The sequence below is a fragment of the Ambystoma mexicanum genome, chromosome 5p (assembly GCF_040938575.1).
Source record: "Ambystoma mexicanum isolate Mex_15411 chromosome 5p, UKY_AmexF1_1, whole genome shotgun sequence".
Taxonomy (NCBI): domain Eukaryota; kingdom Metazoa; phylum Chordata; class Amphibia; order Caudata; family Ambystomatidae; genus Ambystoma; species Ambystoma mexicanum.
The window spans coordinates 29,002,977-29,029,551 of record NC_090930.1 but is presented as its reverse complement, the minus strand read 5'-3'; the positions used below and the strand labels follow the sequence as shown (position 1 = coordinate 29,029,551).

The 26,575-nt window shown below is 49.4% G+C and overlaps 1 protein-coding gene across 6 annotated transcripts; it reads left to right on the top strand.

Annotated features, from left to right (window-relative positions):
• Positions 1-246: 246 nt before the first annotated feature.
• Positions 247-20,213, top strand: NONO (non-POU domain containing octamer binding). 6 transcript variants are annotated; one of them, XR_011274117.1, is made up of 14 exons: positions 437-577; positions 1,172-1,358; positions 1,804-1,997; positions 2,098-2,399; positions 2,955-3,050; positions 3,330-3,526; positions 3,640-3,724; positions 3,828-3,930; positions 4,479-4,586; positions 10,530-10,863; positions 12,373-12,412; positions 18,521-18,654; positions 18,922-19,003; positions 19,387-20,063. XR_011274117.1 is itself a non-coding variant. In XM_069612368.1 (13 exons), exons 2-12 carry the CDS (start codon positions 1,172-1,174, stop codon positions 18,964-18,966), a joined length of 1,491 nt encoding a protein of 496 aa, XP_069468469.1. In that variant the 5' UTR covers positions 335-577; the 3' UTR covers positions 18,967-19,003; positions 19,387-20,213. The 6 variants fall into 6 exon arrangements, 5 of the variants coding, with proteins under 5 accessions (XP_069468468.1, XP_069468469.1, XP_069468471.1 ...); XM_069612368.1 differs by lacking the exon at positions 10,530-10,863 and having other exon boundaries at positions 335-577; positions 19,387-20,213; XM_069612366.1 differs by lacking the exon at positions 18,922-19,003 and having other exon boundaries at positions 381-577; positions 19,387-20,213.
• The last annotated feature ends 6,362 nt before the right edge of the window (positions 20,214-26,575 follow it).

Here is a 26,575-nt window from a genome sequence, read left to right as displayed (position 1 = left end):
GTTTATTTATTTACTGCCCCTGCCCTCACACAAAGGCCAATCCATGGCGCACTAATGGCTGCGGCGCATGCGCAGTTCGCGCGCAATAGCGACTTTTCCAGATTCCCTCTGTTCACTAGGCCTTGCAGCTCTCAACCGATCATGACGCCAGGGGAACAAAATGGCCACCCTTGCTCGTGCCTACTGCGTATTGTCGCCGAAACGCTTTCGAGCAATCGAAAACAAGATTACATGCAGAATCCCCACCCCTTGAGCATGACAGAGCCAACGTCCAATGGTGGTGTACGTTGTTGGATGAGGGGCGACTTCAGTACACCAATGGGTTCGCGGCGCCAGCCATGACGCGTTAGACAAAAAGGCGGGGCTAGGCAGCGGTGAGTTCGGTTGTGCTGGCTCCTTTCTCTCCTTGTGTCGCCAGTCCCGCGCGCAGGCCGCTGAGGAAACGACGTCCTGAGTCCCGGCCCGGCCTTCCCTCCCCCGAACCCGGCTTTACCCTCCCCACGACCCGTCCCCCTCCGGAGCAGCGCCCGCGGACCCAAGCACCTCGCACGGAACGAGCGGACGCCACACCGTCAAGGTACGGTACGCGCGGGCCGGCCGGCGGGCGGGCGGCCACCCGTCGAAGGCGCGCTTCAGCCTGCTGCGTCGCAGGTGTAGCTCGGCCCAGGATTGGGGGTTTAGGTGGGGCGGCGGGGGGGGGGGGTTCTTATAGTGAGGCGCCGGCGTGTAGTGGCCTGTACCCGCATCGATGGAAAGTGGGGGGTGAGCGGGAATGTGGGGGCTCCCGCAGCATGGCGGGCGCGTGGCCTGGGTGTAGTGCGTTATTTTGAGGGGTGGGGGATCTTTGAGGTGGGGGCGCAGTGTTTAGTGCGCACTTTTGGGGGGGTCTTTGATTGGGGCGCAGGGTTTAGTGCGTTGTTTTGGGGGGGGCAGGGTTTAGTGCGTTGTTTTGGGGGGCGCAGGGTTTAGTGCCTTGTTTGGGGGGGGCGCAGGGTTTAGTGCCTTGTTTGGGGGGGGGCGCAGGGTTTAGTGCGTTGTTTGGGGGGCGCAGGGTTTAGTGCCTTGTTTGGGGGGCGCAGGGTTTAGTGCCTTGTTTTGGGGGTTCTTTATTGGGGTGTTTGGGGGGCTCGGATATCGTGAACTGACCGCTGTGATCCCCCCCCCGCTACAGATGATGCAGGGCGGCAACCGCGGATACGGTGGTGGCGGCGGCGGCGGGCGCATGGAGCAGCAGAACCATGCCCCCCGGAGGCACCCCCAGTACCAGATGAACCCCTTCCCGCAGCACTACATCATGGAGGACGAGCCGCTGTCCCCCACCAACGGCGAGGAGGAGGAGGAGCCCGTGCCCAGCGTCAGTGAGTGCGGGGCCGCGGGGGGGGGGGTGTGTGAGGGGGGGTGGCGTGTAGCGCCTGGAACGTGAGCCAAGCAGCGGCGGCGCTGGGTCTACTCTGCAGAGCTAGCCCGGACATGCCGCGCCCCTCCCCGGGAGACCCCCAGCTCTTGCTTCTAGGCGCGGGCCCTGTGCTGCTCTGCGTGGCCCCTGAGCTATCCTCATCCTCCCTGCACGCTCTGCGGTCACCCGTGGAGCAGCTTCAGCCCCATCTCTTCCCCCCCCTTTCTCTCTCTCTCTCTGGTTTGGGGGCGGGGAGCTGGAGTCGGCTGTGTTTGAGGGGTGGGTTGGAGTCGGCTGTGTTTGAGGGGTGGGTGGGGGTTGCGGATGCCGTGTTCTTGGGCTTCTGGGTGGGTGGGGGAATGTTCGCCTTGGCGCCCCTAACTCTCGCCCTCTCTCCTCGCCGCCAGATGAAGGGCTCACCATAGACCTCACCAACTTCCGCAAGCCGGGCGAGAAGACCTACACGCAGCGCAGCCGCCTCTTCGTGGGCAACCTGCCCCAGGACATCACGGAGGAAGAGCTGCGCAAGCTGTTCGAGAAGTACGGCAAGCCCGGCGAAGTCTTCATCCACAAGGACAAGGGCTTCGGCTTCATTCGGCTGGTGAGTGCCGCGAGGGTGGGGGGGGCTGGGGGAACGAGGTGGGGGAGAGGCTGGGGGCCTGTGGGCTGCTCCGCGTGCTAACCCCCCTTTCTCGCCACAGGAAACTCGCACGCTGGCCGAGATCGCCAAGGTGGAGCTGGATAACCTGCCCCTGCGTGGGAAGCAGCTTCGCGTTCGCTTTGCCTGCCACAGCGCTGCCCTCCAGGTGCGCAACCTGCCCCCCTTTGTCTCCAATGAGCTCCTGGAGGAAGCCTTCTCCATGTTTGGCCTGGTGGAGCGAGCCGTGGTCATCGTGGACGACCGGGGAAGAGCCACGGGCAAAGGCATCGTCGAGTTCTCCGGGAAGCCGGCTGCCAGGAAGGCCCTGGACAGATGCTGCGATGGCTCTCTCCTGTTAACCACGTAAGTTTGGCCAACTGGGACATGTGCCGGTCTGTGCATTCCCTCGCGGGGCTTAGTATGGCGAGTGCCTCGAGCGTCATAGTGATGCTGCTTATGCCTGCGCTGGAGCCTGGCCATGTATCCCGGTGCACGTGCAACTAGTCTGCTGCCTTGGCTGAAGCGCTACTCTAGCGCTTGGCTGGTGGTAACTGGGCGTCTGCCATATGTGCAAATGGGTGGCCTTGTCTTAACTGACGCGAATCGTACACAATGACTGATGTGTAGGCTGCAAGTGTCTGGGGATTTCACTGGTTTAGAATACAAATCGAGTTGGGGATATATTTTTAATGATTGGTATTTTAAAATGTTTTGTGATTTGATTAATATCAATTGTTCTCTAATGTTTATATAATGGAATATGCTGGTGCAAAATTATTTTCTGGCAACCAAAGCACGTAAATAAAAAAAACGTGCCGACCGGGGCTGGCAATGCGGAGAACTGTTGGTCTTTTAATATCTTGAATGCTTGATTCTGTGGGTACAATTTAATGACTAATGTAAAAACCCTTTCTGCAGATTTCCCCGCCCAGTGACAGTCGAACCAATGGATCAGTATGACAACGAGGAAGGATTGCCCGAGAAACTTGTCCCCAAAAACCAAATGTATCATAAGTGAGTACCCGGACCTGATTGTGCGTCCTGAACAGAGTACAGTACCGACCTCTGTCGGTGTGTGGAAAGCAATACAAGAATAGCTTGATGGTGTCCTAGTTTACGTAGGAAACATTGAAGACCCAAGGTCGGTCACATGTTTGTGGAGCTTGTAAAATGCGGGGTTTGGGGTGTAGATTCATAGCAGCAATGGGCGTTCCTGTAGTCCGTTGTGGCTTGCAAACCTATTACTTACTTGACCCCACCACATTGCTTTCTGAAGTCGGCTTTCTTTTGCAGGGAGCGAGAGCAGCCTCCTCGCTTTGCTCAGCCCGGCTCCTTTGAGCACGAGTATGCCATGCGCTGGAAAGCGCTCATTGAAATGGAAAAGCAGCAGCAGGAGCAGGTGGACAGGAACATCAAGGAAGCGCGTGAGAAGATGGAGATTGAGATGGAGGCTGCACGTCACGAGCACCAGGTCATGCTTATTAGGCAAGGTGAGGCAGTTGCACATTTTGTGGCCTGGTGTAAATTAACATGGACTAAACTAGCACCCCTGAACTGAATCGGCATGGGAACTTATAAGGACATTATTTTAATTGTGTCTCAGATCTGATGCGGCGTGAAGAGGAACTCCGGAGAATGGAGGAACACCACAACGCAGAGATGCAAAAAAGGAAACAGTACGAGCTCAGGTATGGTATCGTGACAAAATGCTTCATTGTAGATGGAATTGTTATGGTATTGCCATTTTTTTTTGTGTACGGCGTATGCACTGATCATAAATCGCCATTTCAGGATTGAAGAAGAGCGTAGGCGGCGCGAGGATGAAGCACGCAGACAGCAAGAGGAGATGATCAGGCGTCAACAAGAAGGTTTCAAGGCCAGCTTTGCCAACTCGGTAGGGATATTTACTTTCGTTCGGATGAAGTTAACACACTTGTGGTTTGGATGCTGTACTTCGTCTTGTGGCGCATTTCAAATCCGCGGTGCAGGGTTTTGAAAGGCAACCTGTAATGCTTAGCGTACTACCACGTAGTCGCCGTGTGTCCAGAAATTGCTAACCTATACCCCAACCCCCTTCACCCTCTAGCCACTAATGTCTTGGGCTGTTCAAAGAAAGGCTTCTGACATGCAACGATTCGCTCACTCAGTCTGCGCTTAGCCGTAGTTTATTTTACAGCAGTGTAATAACTTTCAACTGTTAAGTCTTCGAGGGAGTTTTTTGGGGGGCTGGGAGTTCCTCTGAGAGGCCTTTCTTTGAATGCTGCACATGAGCACTCTAGTTGGTTGCATTGCAAATGCTTCCTCCCAGTAGTATTTCCATGTTGCTGAATGGCTGCATGCTTTCACCAGCTTCAAGGGATGGCTAGCAGAGTCCCATCTTTAGAGCCTTGTCGCAAGGGCAAGTCTATAAAACGCCCCCTGGCATCTTCTGTTTTATTGCAGGAATCCGGCTACTCAAATGCTCAAAGTGGTCTAGGAGGTGGCAGCTTACATTCAATGCAAGGTCATGCACTTGGCACGGATATCCAGAGAAGCAGTTCAGGATGGGAGGTGAGGCCTTAACGTCCCCAAAGGGGAAGGGGAGCTGGTCATCATGTTTTGCCTGTCTGATTCCAACTCGAACATGGCTAAATTGTGGTAGAGTTTGTATCGAGTAGAACCAGTAAAGTTACGTCTGTTAGCCGGGTAGTCTGTTTGCTGTGGGGTCCCGCCAGTGGACATGCACTTACATCTACAAAAGTATGTAAATGTATTATGTAATGCACTTTGTATGAAATCGCTTTATAAATAAGAAATTGGTACTCTTGAACTCTTAAGTACACCATCTTACTGGATTTTAAAAACCTTTGGGGTTGCTATGTGTGAGGCTATTGTGTTGGAGCAGTTTTTCCAGTGGGGCTGTGTTGGTCCTTTGGTCTTGCCTTATGGAAAGCTACACTGGCCCTCCAAGTATTTAATGGCTGCTCACCAGTTTGAAGTAATTTACAATTGTCCAGCTAACTATTCTACTATATTGCCCCCTTTAGCAAAACCAAGGAGAATTTCTCTTCCCCCCCCCCCCCCAATTTACCCAGTCACCTTAAATGGCTGGCTGTCTCCATGACCACCCGTCTGGTTTCAGGGCTTCTAGATTTGAAGGCTGTTCTCTAACCAGAAATCAAACGCTCCTTCCATTCTGATCATACTTTCTTCCGCCTTTACAGTCAACCACTCCGTACTCTTGCTCTCCGTGATACCCTTACAGTGCACTGCCGTGGCTGACTTTCCATTTAAACACACTCGTGTACAATGGGTCCTTCTTTCCTGCGCCTCAATCTACTTGTGGGGTCCCTCAGGGCTCTACCTATTGCCATGTCTCAACATACCTGGGCTACCTGATCACCATCTCTCCTAATTTCGCGTATTATGCAGACACAAAGCTCTTCTTGAAGCTGCCTTCGTGTCTGATTGCTATGCCGGCATGGTGCTGCTAGTGATAACTGCCTTAATGCCAGGCAGAATTCCTCATTGGGGGCACCTGCTCCTAGATTACCCCCACTCCATGGTCATCCCCGTTGTGTCCCCTCACGCACTCGTGAGGCAAAAACACTTGGGATCATCTTTGACTCATCTCTTCACACATCCGACCATGCCAAGAACTACACTGTGGGCTCCATCCTCGGGCATTCTACCTTCCCTCAAACCCCCCCCCCCAATTCTCCAGAGCCTTGGGTCTCTCGGCTGAACTACTGTACCGCCCTCTTAATCTGCCTGTGTCCTCTTTTCGCCCCGTTCAACTGATCGGAACTCTCCAGCCATAAATATCTCCACTGGTCCCGTTGACTGAAGGGAGCAACAAATTCAAGACCCTTTGCGTCATCCACAACAGTCTGGGGCCTGGCACCGCTCTACATCCAGCTTTTGCATGGTATGATTGTCACAAGGCCAAGTTTCTCATGTCTCGCCTCCCACTTGACTTGTGGCGCCTGGAAATGCTTGTTTAAAGGTGCCACACAAATAAAGACTTATGGGCTTTGACAGCTGTTCATGGGCTCATTTAAGACTAGTTGCAGTACCTGGATACATACTCTCTTACCCAATAGGCAATGGCGTAGGAAAGGTGACTTGCTCAGTTCAAGCAAGGTTATAACGTGGTTTTCTGAAGTCCAACTAAGGGCTCAGTAAAATCGTTCAACTTAATGTTATCAGACTCCACTTAGTATATAGTATAAGGCTGTACCAAGAGTATATGGTAACGTAGACGGAGCAGCCAGGCTTATCTTGGAGGGAGAGGACTGTAGAATCAGTACAAAGAAATTCAAGTACACAGATGGTCCAAAGAATCGCAGAGACTGTATTGTAAAAATAGTTATTTAAATACAAGGGAATTGATAAAGGTTCACTGCCGCCATTAAATGTTGTCCCTGTAACATACATTTTAGATTTAAAATGAGAATGGGGTTGCACTCTACCTCCCCAGCACTCAACATAAGTTGGTGGTGGCTAGTCTCGCCAAAAGATCCCTTTTACCGGTGGGAACTGTAGTTTCAAGTTTAGCCAAAGTTAACAGTATGAGTGGGGAGAAAGATTCCCAGTCACTGAGGTCTAAGGAAAAATCCACCAGTGAAGCATAAAGATCTGGGGTTGACAATTGCATTTGTAAGGCGCTTGTACATCAAGTAATGGCTTCAAAGCGCCTACAGGGATGGAGCATGGGAATGAAAATCAAAATGGCTATGAATTGATGCAGACCTACCTGAGCTTAATAGGCAAGGGGTGAGGGAGCGAGCGGGCGGTACGTGCTGGCATGTGGGTGCTGGGAGTGGACTTGGGCTGAAGGTGATTGGTGGTGGGAGGCCAGGGCCCAGAAGGGCCATGGTTGCCATCTCGGCAACAGTGGGGTTTAACGGAAGGATGAGAGAAGTGGTGAGCAGTTTGTATATTTGAGGAGGTTCGGCTCAAGGCGAAGAGATGGGAGAGCTGTTCCATAGCAGGGAAGCCTACCAGCTCGCTGTTTACAGGGTGGTTGCAATCTCCCCAATCTTTGCATTGGCTGCTGGGTTTACTTGTCCCAGTAAATTCATGGCCAGTCCACACCATAGTGCCCCTCACTACCTGATCCAGAGTATGTGTGCTTCAATGCAAGTTTGTGACTAAATTCACTGCCATATGCGGTCTTAACCCTATATGTAAAAGTTGCTTGTGAAAGGGGTGCAGAAACAAATGCTAAACCATGTAGTTTTACCTGTAGCAGAACTGTTGCTTCTGGTCTGACTTGCAAAAAAACTTGTAACTCTAACTTGCAAGCTCAATTTTATATTGAGCATTAGGAAGGTCCACAACATAGCAGGCAAATGCCTTTCTAAACGTCTTGGTCATTACTGGTAAAAACCGCCTATTAGCCTTTGTAGTGACCTTTTAGAAGCCAAATGTTCTCTTCCAAAGGCTTGTGGCACCCTCATTTTGAGTTCTGCCGCAGACAAGGGTTCTGATATACCAGAGCACACTTGGCTGGTTTCCCTCCGGAATAAATGTGCTTTTGATGAGTGTGGACAAGTCTGCAGGCCTGGTACCAATGGTATTCAAACAATGCGCATTAAGCAGGACCTGGAGCTATGGGTGGCCCTTTGAATCTTGGGTATTTATCGGGAGGGTGTACTATCCCAAATACCTGCACCATCCATTATTCCCATCTACAAAAAGGGCAACATGTCCGAGCAGAAGAGAAAAAATCGTTTGCTTTTGTTTATACCTCTTCCAACACAAAGGATAACCATCTTTCTAAGCATCGGGTGGTGTTTCAAACTGGAATGGGGACCTCCATAAATGGTACCATCTCACCTCTTGACAGCTAGAAAAAAAGGTGGTGGGACCCGTCTGTATGGCCTCCATGGATATGTCCATCACATGATAGTCAGGAGACCCTCTGGAGCAAACTCCTACAGTTGAGTGCGACTCAAAATGGTACAGATCCTGCATACAGAATCCTCGTGGGGGGTCAGGTGGACTAGGGAGGGGGCAACCTCCGCACGGCCCGTACCTTTGTGGGGCTTGGGAATGCCTGTGTGGTTGCTGCTGCAGCCCCTTTCAACCCTTTTCTCAGGTAGTGCAGTTATGTGGAGGCGGGAACTACAAATCCAGTCTGACTACAATTGGCTTCCATAGGGAATTATCATTACACTGTTCAAAAAAATAGCAAAAATCTAAGATCACTTTTTTCCCTACCGCATCCTAAAATTTGGAAAGTGGGAGATCGGCCTTTGGGAAGTGTCATCGATGGCAATTGGGTACCTGGGACTTACCCTCGCCAATTATCTCTAGGGAGGCCTGGATAACTCTGATCCAAGGATTTACTTCCGTATTGGCCAAAATGAAGCGAGTACACACACCTGTTGCTACTCCTTGGTACCTCCGATAGGTTCCACCTCCAGAACATTGGTCCTATATGGTCTTGGCAGTCCTCCCCTCCCCAATTCACCCGAGGGCATCACTTGACACGTCAGGGGCTAATTTGGAAGCTAATGTTTTTAGGCTTTAACAAGTGTGTGCAGTGTATTATCGGACACAAGCTGAGACTTGGGCAGAGCCATATGGTGGAAGTTGGCAGACTACGCCAAAATGTTAAACTCTCCTAACTCCTTGTACCAAATCCTTGGGTGAGTCGTCATCTGCCTGCACTCGTTAAGACTACCATGGGTGCGACCTTGTATTGGGTGCTCTCCTGGGGAGATGAGGGTGGTGCCTAAGCGGAAAGCTATTCCCTTTTTCTCGAGTACGAGGGTACTGCCGATGTACCAAATGGACCACAGCACTGCATCCGCCTAAAATTCTGTAGTGAACCTCTTTTCAGTGCTGTTTTTATATTTTAAGTGAACTGATGCATTTGTCCTGGGATAGATAGTCCCGTGTTTTGCCGTCGAGTTTCCCTTCTTGCTCTGGGAAGGGAGATACCGTCACCAAATTGCTTAAATGGCACCAATACCGCTGCTGTGAACTCGGCAGTGGAAAATATGCACGGTCTCCTTCAGGCGGCCAAGGAAGAGGTTTGCAACGTCTTGTTCTGAAGGGAAGCCAGCTGCACTCTTTAGGGTCTGCAAAGCCTGTTTCATCGAAGTGCCGCGGTTTCCAACTCTGTCTTCTGCTTGTGATATGACCTCATCATTGCTTCAGTTGTGCTCGCCAGGCACGTGGCCCTAACCTGCAGATGGTAGGCGTTTTGGCCAGTTTGGATTAATTGTAGGGGCATGACGTTGTGCCTGCCCTATTGGTGTCGTTTTGGTTAACCTGCTCGTGATGGATGAAACGTGGGAGGGATTGCAGGAAACCCTAGCCATCGTGGCTGCATTGGAGTGTGTATGCACTTGTGTTTTAGACCAAGCTGGCGGATCTGGACAGCACAGGGGCATATTTCCTGACTTTTCCAGACTTTTTTAAACTAGGCACCTGCTTTGCGAGATGGGATCCTCTAGCTTACCGTGCTTTGCAAATCTTGCAGTTAGGGGAATTTGATTAACTTGGCACATTCTAATCGATAGTTTTACATGACGTGTTGGTACTTGATAGGGTTCCCGCAAGTCATCCCAATGGGCATGATTCCTCGTGATTTCAGTCTCCCTGTCGGAGGGAACTGTCCGCGGTGATTGAACAGTTGATCTACCATTTTGGGTCCCTCAGTTTAAACACGGCCAAGAAATTGTCCCAAAGGTGTCGAGAATGATGAATTGCGTACCTGATTTAGTAGTCTGCCCTGGGCTGTTCACAAGTAACTCCTAGGATGGCTTTTCCAGAAGCTTTGGTGTGGGAAGCACTGCCCCACCTTGAATTGCTGCCTGGCCAAGTAGGCTTGACCACAGGACGAGCAAGGCACCATATTGTCTGCTGTTCACAACAGCCCTCGGCTGGCATGAGCGTGATGTAGCAGAACGCCCATTTTAACAATGGACCTTTGCTTGTCCCCTGCTGCTATTTCGGGCAATTCATTATAAGGGAAAGAATCTGGCGTTCAGTGTAAACTTGGCCATACTTGTTCAGACTAGGGGCACCTCGCTGTGTCTGTTGTATCCGGTGCTATACTGGTGTGGTGATAACCTCTCGTGTGCGGTGATTCCTGGATGGTTGCGCTGTTTTCGCTGTTTGCTTTTGGTGTTTTGCCACCGGTGGTGTGATCCTGGTCAGCTGATGTGCCATTGCCTCGTCTTGATATCGTGATCCAGTGTAGTCAAAACAGCAATGTTTAATCCGACGCATGTTTTGCTGTCTGGCAGGATAATTGGTGTAGAGGCTTATTATTGGCAATGGTTTTTTTGTAGTAGTTGTGCCCAATTACAAATGTTGCCACTGTTGCTGGTTTAACAGGATTCTAAATGGTCGTTTTTTTTTAAAAAAAAAAATGCTCTGGTTAATTGCTTCAATTTCAGTTCCTTGTTCCTGTCTTACTGGGTGCTTTTTTTGGTTAGGAAAATATTAGGTTGAGCAGATGGAACGCAAATGATTTGGCAATCCTTTCCCTTGCAGGTAGAAAAAAACAAAGACCATCTCAAACCTTTATGCCCTGGTCTTCGCTACGCTGCCCCAAAAGACACTTGTGATAAAAGTAAACCGGAAAAACGTAACCCTCACCGTCGTCTAAAACCCATGGATTCGTGGTTCACTCCTGAACTCGTCTTACTCCAGCAAAAACGTAGGCGGCTGGAGCAAAAATGGAGGAAGAAGTACTCTACAGCTGATAAAGATAACTATGCACTGGTTCTCAAGGAGTATAAACAGGCCATGTATCAAGCCAAGAAAGCTTTTTATGGTCCCGAATTCGCAACGAATAAAAAAAGACTGGCTGATACAGCGAAACCGGGTAATTCCAAGTCTCTTTTCTAAATGGATTTGGGTGGGATCTGGTGGGGGTCTAGATAGACTCTTGCTAGATTTCCCATGACTGGTTAAGCAGTGCTGTTTCTAGTCAGAATTGGCTGACTGGTAATCTAATAGTAGCCTCTCCTTGCCCCGTCCGATCACTGCTCACGAAGCAGTTGGAGGGGGGCGTTACCCTAGATTTGGCATTCGTCTTGTCCCTGTAGCTAAACATTTTGCAGCCGTGGTACACTACAGAAGATTGCAAGTACTACACTCCCAGCTTAATTGCTGTTTAACTCTTGAATATTTCTGGGTAATGGGTGGGCCTCGGGAGATGTACCTTCCTGCACAAGCCCAGTCGAGTTATTCCACCATGTAGCACTGCATGACTGCTAGCTCTAGCTGCCTTATTAGAACACTGGGCTCTGGTACTGGACTGGCTCGTTGCTGTTTGGGCTCGCCAGTCTTGAGCAAGCAGGTGGCAAATACTGCAATTCATAGTCTTGTAGCTTTGAAACTACCGGTGTAGTAGCACATTTTCAAACCCGCAAATTCATACCCATGATTCTGATAATACCCAGCCACAAGTCTAATACCCAGCAAAGCTGGTGGGGTTCATAGGGTTGTCACTCATTCTTGGCTGAGATGAGTCAACCAGAAGGTCGCAGGCTTTTCGGTTCACTCCTCTCGACTACGTGGTTATCATATTGCGCTTTTGTTTTATTCAGCTTTGGCATGCATTGCTGCCTGTGCAGTAAGTGGGTTTGTAAGGCCTGTCTAGGTAATCTACCAGGGAATTTACCACGAATGGAACAAAACTATTCAGTAAAGCCTTTCAGAATTCAAGTGGGGTTGGAAAAATCTGGTTCTTAACTGCAACTGCTAGCTCAAATGTCTAATCTGCATGGGACACCATCACTTCAACCTTTGGCTAGACCTCCCATGCATTTCATTTCCCTTACCCTTTATTCTTGCTTTCTGAAGTGTCATTGGTGAGCACTGGAGCTGCTCTCAATGCAGAGCTCCCAGATAGCAGTCTTTAACAATTGTAAATGCTAACTGTTCTAACAAGTTAATTTGGCAGATGCATGCATGGTGACGGTGTCATTTATAGCATATGTGAATAGACTTGCCATTATTAGCCCAGCGAATGTATCTAGCTTCCAATCCTGATCACACTGCAACTTTCTGTTAAGTGGTGACAGGCATGGTTTTTATAATGGCGGGGGGGATTTCTGGGATCCAACTGTCCTTCAGCAGGATTTGCATGTCCCAGTTTGTTTTTTCTGGACTGGTAGCATGAACTGTAGCTCACCTTATGTACCAAAGTACTTAGGAGTTTTATTTGTGGTTAGTGTAGTGGCTTTTGGTGCCAGGGATGCGGGTACATGTTTAATGTGTCAGTTGTGGTTTTAGAACGACCCCCCCCCCCGGAATCTGGGCTTGTAGTAGTTTGTATGGCCATTATCCTGGTGGCAATGTTTCTACAATGTGCCCATTTGTGTTTCAGAGGGAGCAGGAGATGCGGATGGGACAGATGGGAATGGCAGGTAAGACCTTTGTGAACGGTGGGGCTTTTTGGGGTGCGGGGAACTTGGTTCGTGCACACAATACAGCGGATGTCGTGCTCTTTGCTGTCTTAGCCTGATCTTGTCAAACTGCCTCTGGTATGCATGTACAAGTTCATTACACCAACAATGATGACTCCTGGGTTGTTGCTTCACGCTACACTTTAACGTGGTAGAATAAAAGTTCAGGGCTTCCGAGACTGGTTTATACAGCTTTTTCCAGGGAAATGGGGGAGTAGGGTGGGGCAGGTGGGGAAGGGGGATTACTGTTGAGCGTGCATTCCTGCACGCGCTGTTGCTATCTTCAGCCTCCAGTGGATAAGGGCTTTGAGTACTGATGCAAACCCTGCACGAAGGACACTGATCTCAAACTGTCGGTGCAGTCAGATTTGGCAAACATGCTGATCCTGAAGTCCATACTGCAAGGGGCATGGCATGACACAATCTTGTGTGGTTCTTAGCAAAGGCAGTGTGCACCAGTCTCTTGCATGTAAAATGCACAATAGCTGCCCTGGCTCAGCCTAACACTTAGAACCCGTGGCACTTGGCCTCTCCGCGCTGCACCTGGTCATCAGGAAATCCTCACCTGAAGCTATGCCCCACAATGGCACACGTGAGCCTGGTTTCTGGTGTGGCAAGGAACCCCTAAGCATAGATTGCGGGGGTTACGGAATGTAGTTGGTGTGCGTTCGATCTGGTACAAACGGTTGTATCCCGGGGAGGCGGTGTATTTCCCCACCCCCCTTCCTCCCACTACCCTAGTTCAGTATGCTGGCCTGCAGAGGTGTCCCCTGCATACATTGTATGTCCAGCAGGGGCATACAACCGAATCCGTAAATTTCGAATAAAAAAATGTAAAGTGGCCTTTCCAGTGTCGTGCGCTAGTGTTTTACATGGATCCATCTTAACCAGATGGCTAGTGACAATGAGGCGAAATCATCCTGAAGAATGCGCTTCATTATGTGGAAGTGACTTGTTCTGCCCCTCTAATCATGACTAGTTCTCTCTGCCTCATTCTCCTCAACCATGCCTCTGCTTTTGACAGTCAACCACAACATCCTGATTTCTCATCTCAAAGACCCTTGGCATCACGGGTCAGGCTCTGGCTTGGCTGGCCTCTTGGACTGACCCTCCCAGGTCAGCTTGGTTCCTTTCTCGCCACATGGGTTTCCAAGGGTGCACTCTCCTCTAGTCGCTGCTTTGGTTATCTGGCCCTCTTGAGCTCTACTTTCACCTTAACTTTCAGTTTTCTGCAGATGACAAAGTAGCTCTTTGAGGCTACCCTTTCTGCCCCACCCTCCCCCTGACTATCTGCTATTCGGTCATGGTGCATATCAATCGCTGCCTCCACGCCTGCAAGACTGAGTTCCCGCTCATTGGGACCCCTTCTTTCCCTTCACTCCGGCTGGCCTCTTGGGCACTCTCCCTCTAATGATGCAAAAAAAACCTCCTCCGTGATCTTCGACTCCACACATCAGACCATGCCAAAAAAGGCCCACTTCCAGCTGTACCTCAAATGTATTCTCCCTTTTCTCACCTTTGTAATGGCCTCCCTGTCTCTTGCTGCCTTGAGCAGTACCTCAGGTTCCAGAAACTCCTCCAGACCAATCTTTTCTCCTCCCCTCTACCTTGTTAACCTGACCTTGCACCTTCTGCCTGATTGCCCCGATTCTTACAGGACACCCGGCCCTAAGTGTAGGTGCATAATCAGTCCAACTGTACCATTTGGTGTGCTCATTGGCAACCCACTTTATTGTGTAACTATTAATCTTGGTTTAGTATATTGCCAAATCTGTCTTTATGGTGACTACAATCTAGGAGCACATCAACAAGACAGCCTTGTTTACTTGTGGCATGTAAAACAATCTTTGTAGGACCGCCAAGATTAGCAGCTAGGTTAACATTTAAATCTCAGCAGTTTCAGTCGTTTGGACCCTATCCATGCCTGTCTCCCCATTGGCCACTTTTCAGCCTCGGATCTACATTTCTCCAGCATATGGTGTGTGTGGCATGGATTTGCATGCTCATGAATATTCCCTGTCCAGCCATGAATCCTCAGTAAAAATTTTCACTCGCTTAAACACTTATCTCCTATAAACCAATCCCTGAGCTCTGGTCCATATTGGCCACTAGCCAATGACTGCCCTCTCCCTAAGCCCCTCTTCTGGCAGCTATCTTCAGATATTTACAGCACGTTCAAGTATTGTGAGCAAAACACAAGGACTCCCACTTTTTTTGTTTGTTTTTTAAACCAGTTCCTATTTTGGTCAAATGGACCCTGTGCGGCGTTCACTCCATTGACTGGCAAATGGATTAGTTTGTCAGCGTCAAGGGCAAGAATCATCGAGTTTTCATAGATTCCAGAAGGCATCAGGCTTGCGTTTGGCACCAGTGCCTGCGGTCACAGCCCTCCCTGGGCTGTCTTGGCAGCTGCAAGGAAGAAGTCTTCAAACACCATCTTCAGCCTGTTCCCCTGGACAGCGAGGGGAAGAAGTTGGGCACCGTGGTAGGAAGGTGATGTACCCCATGGCAATGACGGTCAAGCCAGCAAATGCTCTTGCCATCCTGGCCTGATGGGAGAGCTGTGGTATAAGATAGTTGCAGGCCATCAAGACCAACAGACGGTCCAGGCCCTTGGCAGCATCGTCCTTCCTTTCGTGCCTCGGTAGGGAAATCTGGCAGATTGTTGGGTTCGCAGAGGATCATTCTTGTACCGCCAGCCCTCGAAGCAGGAGGCCTACAGGGGTTGTTCCAAGGCTTGCTGAGGTGGCTGTCACTCCCATGGTGGCACACAAGCCCTGAAGAATGATTGAACCGGCCAGGATGTTGGGCCCTCACTTAAGCATCCTGGTGGGAAAATATCTCCACCGACCATCTTGCCCACAGACTCACTAATTCCAGCAGAAGTGTCTGCAGATACCACCATTGGCCCGGCAGGAGCTGTGCTGCTCCTTCAAGTGCGGGGCATGCTAGGGAAAGGGGCAATGGAGCTGGTTCCAAGTGACTCCGGGGCACCAGTCTACCCAAGATACTTCCCCATTCTTGACCTGCGCCAGTACCTCACATGAGAAAATTCAGGGTGGTCACATTGCAGCATGTGCTCAGCCAACTGAGGGAGGACTTCTGGTGTTGCTGGATCTAGATGGAGCTTACGTCCACATCCCCATTCACGAGAGGCGTCATATATGCTTCATCCTACAGGTAAAGCGTTACATATTCAGGGCCCTTCACTTCTGACTGAAGCACCCAGGGCAGCGCATCCATCTGCAAGGAATACACGTGTACCTGAACAACTGGCTCATCTGTGCCATGTCAAGGGAAATCGCAGTCTGCCACACAAAGGACCGGCTGCTGGTGTATCTTGGGGGGGGGGGGGTGTGTTCTAAGTCCTGCTTGATTCCATCCCAGAGCGTGCTGTTCCTGGGGTCCAGGCTCAACACTGTCTCCTGCCTGGCAGCTCCCTCAGAATTACAGCGGCTATACTCGGCAAGGTGCAGCGGCTGTTGGCACTGACTCGCCACAGTGTGGACCACCAAGTCTGCATGGCATGTATTTACCTGATCGCTCACCAGATAGCGGAGGCACACCACCCCCTTCAGGAATTCCTGGACACCCAGTGGATCCAAGCTTTGCGGACAGCTTTGCTCTCAGAAGAGTTCTGTCAAGTGGTGGTGGTGTGCATGCCAGCGTCTCCGGGACCATGGATTTCCAGAGCCCCCATACCCTGGAGGGCTTGAAGTTTGGGGTTGACGGAGGAGAGGGATTTCCCCATTAATGTCCTGGAACTGTGGGCCGTGTTTTGAGCTTTCGATGTTCCTTCCATCCCTCAAGGGCAAGGTGGTGAGGGTCTGCAAAGATGCCACCACTATGTTCTACATTAGGAAGCAGGGGGTGGGGGGGGCACCAGATGCCCATTGATATTAAGAGATGCACAGGACTTGTGACACTGGGCTGTCACCCAAGGGATGTTTCACCTGGCGCAAGTCAAGAACACCATCGCAGACTCCCTCAGCATGGAGCTGCAATCTTGCCATAAGTGGGAATTTGGGCAGGATCAAGTGGACCACCGCTTCCTCAGGTGGGGAAGACCCAGGTCAAACTGTTCACCACCGCAAACTCGGGATGCCCCATTCTGCCAGCCAAGGAATATGGGGGCGAGGGGTGTTCCTTCTTACAGGAAGGCCTGTTCCTGTGCACGTTATATAGCCTTGCCTCTCCTGCTCTGAGTTGTCAATCAACTGTGCTAATACAGGTTGATTATCGTTGGTGTGGCTGTGGCAGATTTGGTACCTGGACCTTCTCAGCCTGTCACCTCGACTTCAGTGGTCGAGGATCTGCTTGCCAGAGAAGCGGGTGCGATCATCGCTCGTGACCCTGGATCAGTGAATCTGAAGGCCTAGCTCCTGTGGGTACAAGCTACTGGTGGACTGCAGGGAGGTCCTTCAAGTGTTTTGCAATGTGGTGCTAGATGAAGATCAACCCTGCCATGCTTGTCCTTGGCCAAGGTGGGGCTGGCACAGAGCATCTGGCGACTATCTCCAGGTCTCCGGGGTGGCTTCTTTGGTCACACTGTATAGTTGAGGACTTTTCTTCGATTTCTGCCAGTGATGGTGCCTGTCCTGGTGTGGGGCCTCAACGTGCGCCAAGCCTCTCGTTAGTTTCCTGGAAAACTGCCTTTCTTGTGGCTGCCAACTCTGCTAGGCGGGGTAGGTCAGATCCTGTCCTGCAAGCAGCCTTTTCTGACCCCGCAAGCGTGGGGCTGCAGGCACACCTCCATGCCAAAGGTTCAGTCGGAATTCCATCTCAAGTAATCTTTGCTGTGGTTTGGGGGTTTTTTGCACTCGCTGGATGTGGCGCATGTTTCCGTAAGATGTCTCTCACTTTTTGTGACCTTTTGGTCCTGTGAACCATGGGGAAAACTTAGTGTCGTGCACAGTCACTGGTTGGCAAACCAGCTCTGCTGTTCCAGAGCCCATTCCACCAGAGCAATCATTTGTCTGCTGTGCCGCTGCTGGACATAGGGATGCTATGTGGAGGTCTATGCACACTAGTGTGATTTCAGGGTTGGACAAGCAGTGCTACGCAACCTGCTTGCTTGAAGAGAAGCATGGTGAGGTAAGAGATTGCTTTTGTTGAGCCTTGCCACCTCCTGTGGTTGTGTAATGATCTTCTGCTCTTCCTTCTCCAGCATGGATTCACGTGCTCATGAATGAACACATTCCTTGTAACTATTCTCCAGCATGGGTCTGGCATGAAAACACTACCTCCTGCCCCTCTTGGTCATAGTAACCCTTAAAACGTGCACCAAATCTGAAGATGGCTACCAGGGGCGTATCCTTGGGTTCATGCGTCTGGCTAGTCCCATCTCAACATAGTTCATGAGCAATATTGGAATGTTACAGCAAGTGGAGCGTTCACGCTTGAAAAACTAGTACTGAAGCAAGTATAACTGCCATTTCAGAAGTGCAGGATGGCATCCCCTGTTACTGGAGATTGTTTGGGGGGGGGGGGTTACAACAAAGGCTCTCTATCTACTACCTGAGGTGGACATCCTATTTCTGGAACTTTCATCAGGCTGGTCTCGCTCTTGCATTTTGCAAGCTGGAGTGACTTTCAGCCATTTTATTCCCCCTGTATTTTTAATTTTCATAACATGCTTAATACAGAGTTTCTAAGCGTGGACGCAGGATTTGAATCTGTTGTGCTTCCAAGTCGAGTGCCTTGTCACTGAGCTATACTACCTGTGCCAAGCGTATGCAGTTCTCAACATGGGCAGATTTTCCAGCAGCCATTCTGTGACTGACAGTGCAGGTTGCTGACTGCCTCCTTTGGAGGCCATAGGAACTCGCGCATCCTTTGCATTAGCAAGTCTTTGCCTTATGCAATGTATATTTGTTTGAGGACACAGATGTAGAGAGGGTGGAGTTTAGAGCCTCTTAAGAATAGTAGAGGGGAGCATGGACAACATATTGGTAGTGGTGCAGTCGAAGGCAATTCTTGTAATGTCCAAAGCACGTATTTAATCTGTCTTGTATGTGTTATGTGCGAGGCTTGCTGGGGATGCTTACATTTGTCTTGCTTTCCTTTTAGGTGCAATGGGGATGAACAATCGCAGTGCGATGGGAAGTGCTCCAAGTGTTCCACCAAGTGCAGCTGCAGCGACCGGAACACCAAGTGCAGCAACGACTCAGGCACTGATGCCTGAGGGCTCCGCCATGGGAATGGTAACCTATTCACCAATCTGCTTACAAGATGTCTGGTTACTTATGCTGCTAGTGGGAAGCTTATGGTTGAATAATGTTGCTCTTATGGTGGATGTGTATTGTGGATGCTGGGGCTTTGGGTGGTGGGGAAACTTTGGTGTTAGATTATATTACATGGCACATTTTGGTTATTTCCCAAGTGTCAGACCTTGGGGCAGACAGGTGGGCAGCTGCTCCCTAATTCGGAGAGTGTTTTAATTTGCCCTTTTGTTTTTTTATACTTTATAGATTTTGTTAAAAGCAATACAAGCTGTTAGAACACACCAACAATAAAAGAAGTGTTGGTCAGGAACCCAACCATTACAATAGGGTAAGAAACAGCTTTAGGGGATTATAAAACACTTATGGTCTGGACCTAGTAGTTCTTCTGCACAGTAATTTAGGCAAAGAACACTGTTTCCAGGCCCTCATTGGGGGAGGGATGCTTGGGTTTCCGACCTGATGTGGGAAATCCTGACCTGCAACATATTTGAGAACAAAGCAGTAACTCATGCTTTGCCATTTTTGTGTAGTCCATTAAGCACATGGTTGAGATTAGCCTAAGTTTCAGAACTACTTGCTCTTTAAAAGATTCCTATGATTTGATAATGGAATCGAGGTAAGCTGTGGCATGTGGGTATTTGAGGTGCATTGTTACGACTTATACATGCTTGTGGAAGATGATGTATCTGATGTCGCTCTTTTCTTCCCTAGACGCCACCCCCTGCGGACCGCTTTAGTCAGAACAGTGCAATGGAAGGACTTGCCGGAGCCCTGGCAGCAAGCCAGGCGCCGCCTGGTTTCAACAGAGGACCCCCTGGTGGAGATTTTGGACCCAATAAGCGTCGTAGATATTAGATCTTGTCCCCTTCTCGTTGTTGGGAAGGGCATTACATCCATGCCAGATTTTTCTTTTTTTTTCATGCTTTTGTATTGTGGGCAAAGCTGCAAGTTATCTGCGCAGCAGTCATTTCTCAAGAGGTTTTATTTAAAGTGAACAGCTTTGTGCAAATTGGGTCTGTGCAGAGCTTTTTGCCTGTCCAGCCTGAATGTAGTGTTCCCAATGCCTTCATCATTCCAAACAGACATTGCAGCAGCCACCCCTCAGTCTGCCCCCAAGAAGCAGTACTATTTCATTGTATGGTTATTTGCCCGTTCCCAACGTGACTGAGGTTTTAAGTCTGCTTTTGACCCAATTTCCTTGTACCCATATAGACCCCATCGTGCAGTTAAACTGAAAGGGGTTTTAACTTTTTTAAAAATGTAGTTGTTGGTCTCTGCAAACTTTTGGTTAGTTTAGTGCAGCCCCTTCTAATGTCAAAAGTTTTTTGATAACGTGTTGTACTTATGTACAGTTTTTTTTGAATAAATACTGTATCCCAACCTGACAAGACCAATGCTGCATTGACCATGACCGTCTCAACTCCTGTGTATTTTCTTTTACTTTGGAGGGAAACAGGTGGAAGTTACACTAACCGGCTGGTGGTGAGATGTGATTCGAATGCATTTAGTAAAGTGAATTTTAATCCCTTTTCAACTGACTACTTTGTTTACTTTGCTTTTATTGGGGTAGCAAGAACACAGATTTTTTTTATATAGTTGTGCCTGGCGGGGGCTGGGTTTTGATAAAGGTATTGGGGTGGGGGGGGGGGGCACACAACACCTGATTTGGATGTTGAGATGGATTTCCAAAAATACCCCTTGGTGGGAGGTTTTTGAGAGGCCACTCTGTTATGGTGAACCAGGAAGCCAATCGGGTGAGGTAGAGGAGCATTGAAGGCCTAGTGAGTCCAGTCCGAAAATGGTTTGCCTTGTGCCCAAAAGTTCTGAGGCCTTTATGGTTATGAAGATTTTCCAGTGCCAGCTTTTGAGTTCCAAGTACTAAAAGCTGTCATTAGGATGGGCCCAGGGAAGGATGCTTAACCCAGGTTACATCAGCAAAGGTCTGGAAAAAGTTTACTTGTGGCCATGACTTCCCATCGGATGTAACCAGATGGGAAAGGAGAGATGTGGGGGGGAGACTGGTATGCTTTTTTTACATCTTAAAGCTTCCAAAGACCACTGCATGTACTCTGGAATTGGTGGGGCTCAATCTTTGTTCCCGGTCCAGTAGGGGAAGGCCCAGGGGTGGTGAGGTTATTTTTGGCTTGGAAACTTTGGTTTTGCGGTTGCTCAGCCTACAGTAAAACCTGGTGTTGGCAAGGTAAAGGCTTCTGTGGTGCAGACATCCTTGCACACTACATGGGATGGATGTGTGGCAACAGGAGCTGCCTGTTGGGTGGTGAGCAGACCAGCACGTTTCATTGAGTGAGTGTGAAAATACAGGAGTAATGTACTTGTTGCAACGTTCCATGGTTCTGCTCGCAACAGCAGGTAGTCCAGGAGAGCTGGTCAGTGCACTGTTTGGTCCAGGAACAATTTCAAAGGCTCAGCAGGCACGAATCCTCGAGCAGAGACTGGTTGTTCACACCAGTTCAGGGGTTGAAGCATCCAACAAGCCGCCTGCCCAGGACATGGCTTCATCAGAACACTGGCCAGCTGCAGAAATTGTCTTCCAGTCCTACTGTGGCTCTTAGTAACAACAATCTGCTTGCAGTTGCCGCAACCTTCCTCAGATTCAGGCTGGGGGAAAGCCCACCAATGCTAACAAGTCAGTGATCCATATTTGGCATTGCGTGAATTGTCGTAGCTAGCCATTTGGGTTTGCTCACTATCTAGGATGTCTCGTCCAATTTTGCTGTTGTGTTGCAAATTGGGGTTTTCCCTATTCAGAAAATGTGCTTCTCTATGCTGGAAACCATGGCTTTTAACTTATCCTTGTCGCTTGATTATAGATTGTTCCGTTTGTGTTGTAGTTCAGTCTCATTCACTGCAGCCCCATTCTCTCTGCACTCTCCTGTGTTTTCAAATGCCCCATCTTCTCTAACTGCTCATCTCAGTTCGTTCGAAGTAAAGGTTCAGGTCTCAATCCAGGCTTGCCCATTGCGACACCTATGTCAAAGCTTTCATGCATACTGTCACTGATGTAAATTCCCGCTGCAGACCTTTGGTTCCACAATAAGGTTTCGTGCTCTCCTACTTTGTCCCCATTAATGGTGGCACCCATTGGGAAGTACTCTTGGCATACTGCCTTTCCTCTAGGGCCATCATTTGTCTACCTCAATGGCACTGTCACAGCCCAGGGCTCCCGGCCCAACCTCATCTTTGATGGGTATCATCAGTCTGTCTAACTTCCCTTCTCCCTCTGCCACCACCAACGGGTGTACCACATTTATGTACCTCCTCAGAAGAACTTTAAAAGTGGCAATTAGCTCCACTTAACATCAACTCTTGCTTTGCTGTCAAACACTCCTGAAATCTGCCTGCCACTTTGAAGATCTCTACATCCTCTCAGACTTGGGCTTCAACTAGGACCTTTCCTCACACCACCTCTGGTGTCCATCGCTCTCCTCTCGCTTTTCAACATCTGGCCTCAGTCTCTTAACTTTCAGTGTTGTGACTGACATGTGGCTCGCCTTCAAGGTCCCCCTCTGCCTCTTTCCCTACTGTCTGCTATTCAGGCATTGTGCGCTGCTAACGATCGCTGCCTTAATCCCAGTAATAGAGATCCTTCTCAGTGGGACCACTGCTTCCTCCTTCCCACTCAGACCACCCTCCATGGGCCCCCTCCTGTGAGGCAAAAAACATTGGACCTTACCAAGAATGCCCACTTTACTCAGGCAATCTCCCTTTCCTCACCCCTCGCTCTGGTTCTCTCCAGGCTGGACTACTGCAATCTGCTGTACTAGTCCAATAGAACTGGGACTTCTTGGCCTCAAGCCCAGTGGGTGCACCACTCCAACCCTAAAATCTCCACTGGCTCCTGTTGCTGCGAGGATGAAGTTGAAGACCCTCTCATCCCCAAGGCCTGGGACTCTCTACAGCCAACTCTTTCCCAAAATACCTTCATGTGAGAGCACTTTGTATGATCTCGAGAGTTGGATCTAGAAGGCTACTTTTGAAGCAGAACTTGAGATCTGAGTGGGAGGGAAGCAATGAGATCTCTCCTCTCCACGGGCCCCCACTCTGGAAAGGTCTACCTGACCCACAGACTTGAGCTGGATCTCGAACTCATTCAGTTCTGGAAGTTTCTCAAGACCTTGCTTTTCTTTCTTCAGCCCTCTTCCCGCTAATGTCCCAGTCTGGTTCCCTTTTTTATTAAAGGGTGCCAAGCCTTCTTTGTCAGTACTCTGCCTGCACCTTTTCTCCCCTACCTCATGTGTGGACCTTCTTCCCCTGGCACACGCTTATCCCATGGCCCTTTCCAACCCATCCAGCACTCCCCTCGCCCCACTTCTTGGTAATGCACTTGCGCAATCTGAACGTCACAAAGCCTCGTAGGACTGTTTGTTGTGCCTGTCCATCCCTAAACCCCGCCCCCCTTGTTGCACCTAGAAACAGCGGACATTCAAACAGCTAGTGGCCTACATTTGTGGAGATCCACTGGTGTCCAGCAACACTTTCTAGCACCAGAGATGTAGATGATATGCCATTTGTATGGGGGACTAGATGGTACCAGCCCGCTGCTGGCACTTAAAAACCCTTAGCCTACAAAAGCCACAGTTTTCCCAGAGAACGTGGTTCTAACATAGCACAGCATCTTGGGGTGCTAGCCACCCTCGCAATTAGTGGTAAATAGAAAATCGGCAGAGTAATAAAAATCTCAGCTGCCACCAGCTTGTGTTAGCCAAAAGTAACCGTTTTTATATAAAGGATGCACAAAGTATCTAGTGCACTTCACTGTAAGGTGGTGTGCAATTTTAGTAATACAAGAATGAAGGGGATGGTCTTAATATGAAGTCTTGGACTGGTCAAGTTTACCTTAAGTATGCAAAACGGGTGAGGGGCAGGGCTGCCTAGTCCTACCACATGTTTTCTGCCAGTGGAGTATACTTTATTTTTCCTTTGAGTGAACACCTGTGGAATACCCTTAGTAACCTAACCCCCCAATGGTGGGGGTTATACCAATGTGTATTTTTGGGCCTGTTTTGCCCACTGAGCAGGGTATGGGCTGGTGGCAGCTACATGCTGACTTGACAGTAGCTGAGTGTCCTCCATTTTTAGACACCCAGGCCCCTGCCGTAGGAATTGATTGGATTACTGAAGAAAGGTGGTGGCCACTGTAGCCTCTTGGTTCCTACAGTCTTGCTGCCCTGGGAAGCACTCTCTCCCTGACTGGCTGTTGGTTGAAAGACCATAATATGACTGAGGCTGCATCCTGTCTGACTGGAGCCTTTCCCAGTGGGTGTGTTGGCTCACCCTTGGGGTGGGACCTGTATGAATGGAGTCTGAAGTCGACTTGAATTCTGTATTGTGGGTCTGGTTTGGTTGAATGCCTGGGTGCAGAACAAATGTGTAACTAGGGACCTCACATGCACCAATTTGCTCACAAGCTGGAGGAATCTATCTGCCTTAGTTTCATTGTGTAATCTGAAAGCTGTTTTTCCAAGTGGACCTGGTTTGACCTCTTACTGAGCTATCGTGCACCTGCTACTCGTCCATCGGAAGTACCCTGCAAGCCTGTTGTGTATGCCTGCCTTCTGCAGAAGGGGTTTTTGTGAGTCCAGAAGAGTGCTTGATCAACTTGAGCCAAAGAATTCCAGCTGTGTCCCAGAGTCTGGTAGGGTTTGACTACTGGAATCAAGATTGCTATCTACTGCCCAGATCAGTGGGTACCCTGGCATAGTGCTGCTTGGCACCTGAAGCTGCAAAAGTTTCCCCTGATCAAGGAATATTTCAAGGAACAGCCTGGAACATGCCATTGCTGTCCTGCTGAAGATGTTTGGTGCTGGTCTGCCTGTGGGTTTCGTGCCACCAAAATCAGACATCCTGAGGTGCAGCCTTGGTGACTAGTCCAGTGGTTGCATACAGGTTGCCAGAAGCCATCCAGAGGGTCCTGATGCAGTATGGAAGAACTAAGTCGAACTGCAAATTCCTGAAACGTGATGCCTATTTCTGCCACTGCCCAAGGAGCCCTGTTGGAGTCCTCAGAATGTCACATTTGTGGGGCACCCACAGCAAAAACCTGCCAATGGAGGCCACTAAAGACTCAGTGCGGCCTTTCTAACAGTCTGGTTCATCCTTTTCTGTTGGCATCCCAGTGACTCTTTGCAAGGGGTTCCATCCTTCAGGTACCCTGTCCAGCAAAGCCAAGAGACGCCACTAGTTTGCTTGCCAACACACCATAAGTACTGTGGTGAGGAAGTGTCTTTCAGCCACAGGAATCATCCAGAGGTCCCAGATACATTGTGGATCCTGTTTTCCTGTGACATCTCGGTTACTTGGGGTGGTGGAACCTATACAAAGAATCATTATTGAACTGGGCTCTAATAGATGCAATAAAATACACTATGCCTTTTCTTTACAGGTTGCCTAGGCGTGGGGAATCTCCCGTATAATTTAGTCTAAGTGTAGAGCCGATGTTCTGAAACTAACCTGCCTTAATCTAAGCAGTTATGCTTTCCTTAGCAATTCATGTGCTTTTAAAAGATTGTTGGCACATTTTCTTTCACGAATCCCAAGTATTATGTGGTGCGTATATATTTGCCATTACTAGAATTGCTCAAGTACAAAGTTGTGTATTTTACTGACCTTGTGTGGACATTCCTTTGTGGAGGCTTTGGGGACTCACGGTACTAACCAGTCTGCATCGGCCCCTGGGAGCTTAAACTTTGGTTGCTTGTCCAAGCTACCATATAAAACTTTGGGGGTGCTCTGTACCAACCACTGAGGGCAGAAGTACAGACACCCCCTTCCCCTTGCTTTACTTCCTGTGACTGAAGGCTTGACTTTCCTTCCTGAAAGTCAGGACTGCATACAAAACAAGCTTTTATTTCTCTAAGGGGAATTTGGTGAATTGCTGGATTAGCTGAGGTAAATGCACAACCTGTGGTGGTTTACAGGTGTATTTTGGAAGCACCCAAAAGAACTGGGTTCCATCATATTGGTGGAGACACTTGCGTTCTCCCCTTTTGTAAGATTCTCCAAGACTTGACTACAACACTTTGGATATTTGAGCTGCTCTTTTGAGGGTGATGGCTAGAGGTGAGAGCTTGACCATAGATTTGTTGTTCAGATGTTAATAGCACTGCCCATTGACATTTGTGTGTGGTGTAAGTTAGGAGTGCGGTGCAAGTGGTGGTGATGTAGAAGCATTGGGTGCCTGCCATCAGCAATGTATTGGGTAATGATTGGGGGGGCAGTCTTGGTTTGTACCAGTTGTAATGATAGAATGGTCTACCTGTGGTTTTTCTGAATTTATTTAGGCCTGGTGGGTTATGGATCTGTCTAAAGCATGCCCCTATACTGCTCTGAGTGGGGGTTGGGGAGGGGGGAGGGGTTTAGGTGATGGAAGGCAAACTTGTTTTGCTGGTGTTTTAATCAGATGCAAAGTACCCTGGGCAAAGGCAATATATTAGTAGATGTTGATAGAATACAGATCTTGAAGGGAAGCCTTGTGCCTTTGGGATACCTTTGCTGGGGCTGTGGTATGTAAGTGGTTCATGTTAAAGTCCAGAGTGGCTTAGTTGCTATGCAGGTTATGTTGGAACGCAATTTGAGACATTGTTTGGGTGCAGTAGATGGGCAGGTTGGTGAGGGGCCTTCACTTGTAGAACACATGACGAAAAGGCCTTCTCCAGCGTTGGATCTTTCATGGATTCACATGCTTAGAATATTCCCAGTTGTCAGACTGGGACCCCTCGGTACACATATATAGCCTTTTCCAATAGGAAAACTTCCGACACTTTTGTGTCCTATCTACGTCCTTTTAGGACCTGCCTACGCATGCTCTGTAGGACGGCCCTGTATAAGAGGCCTGCCCCCGTGGTTCCCCTTCAGATTTCAACCGTCTCCAAAGTAGTTG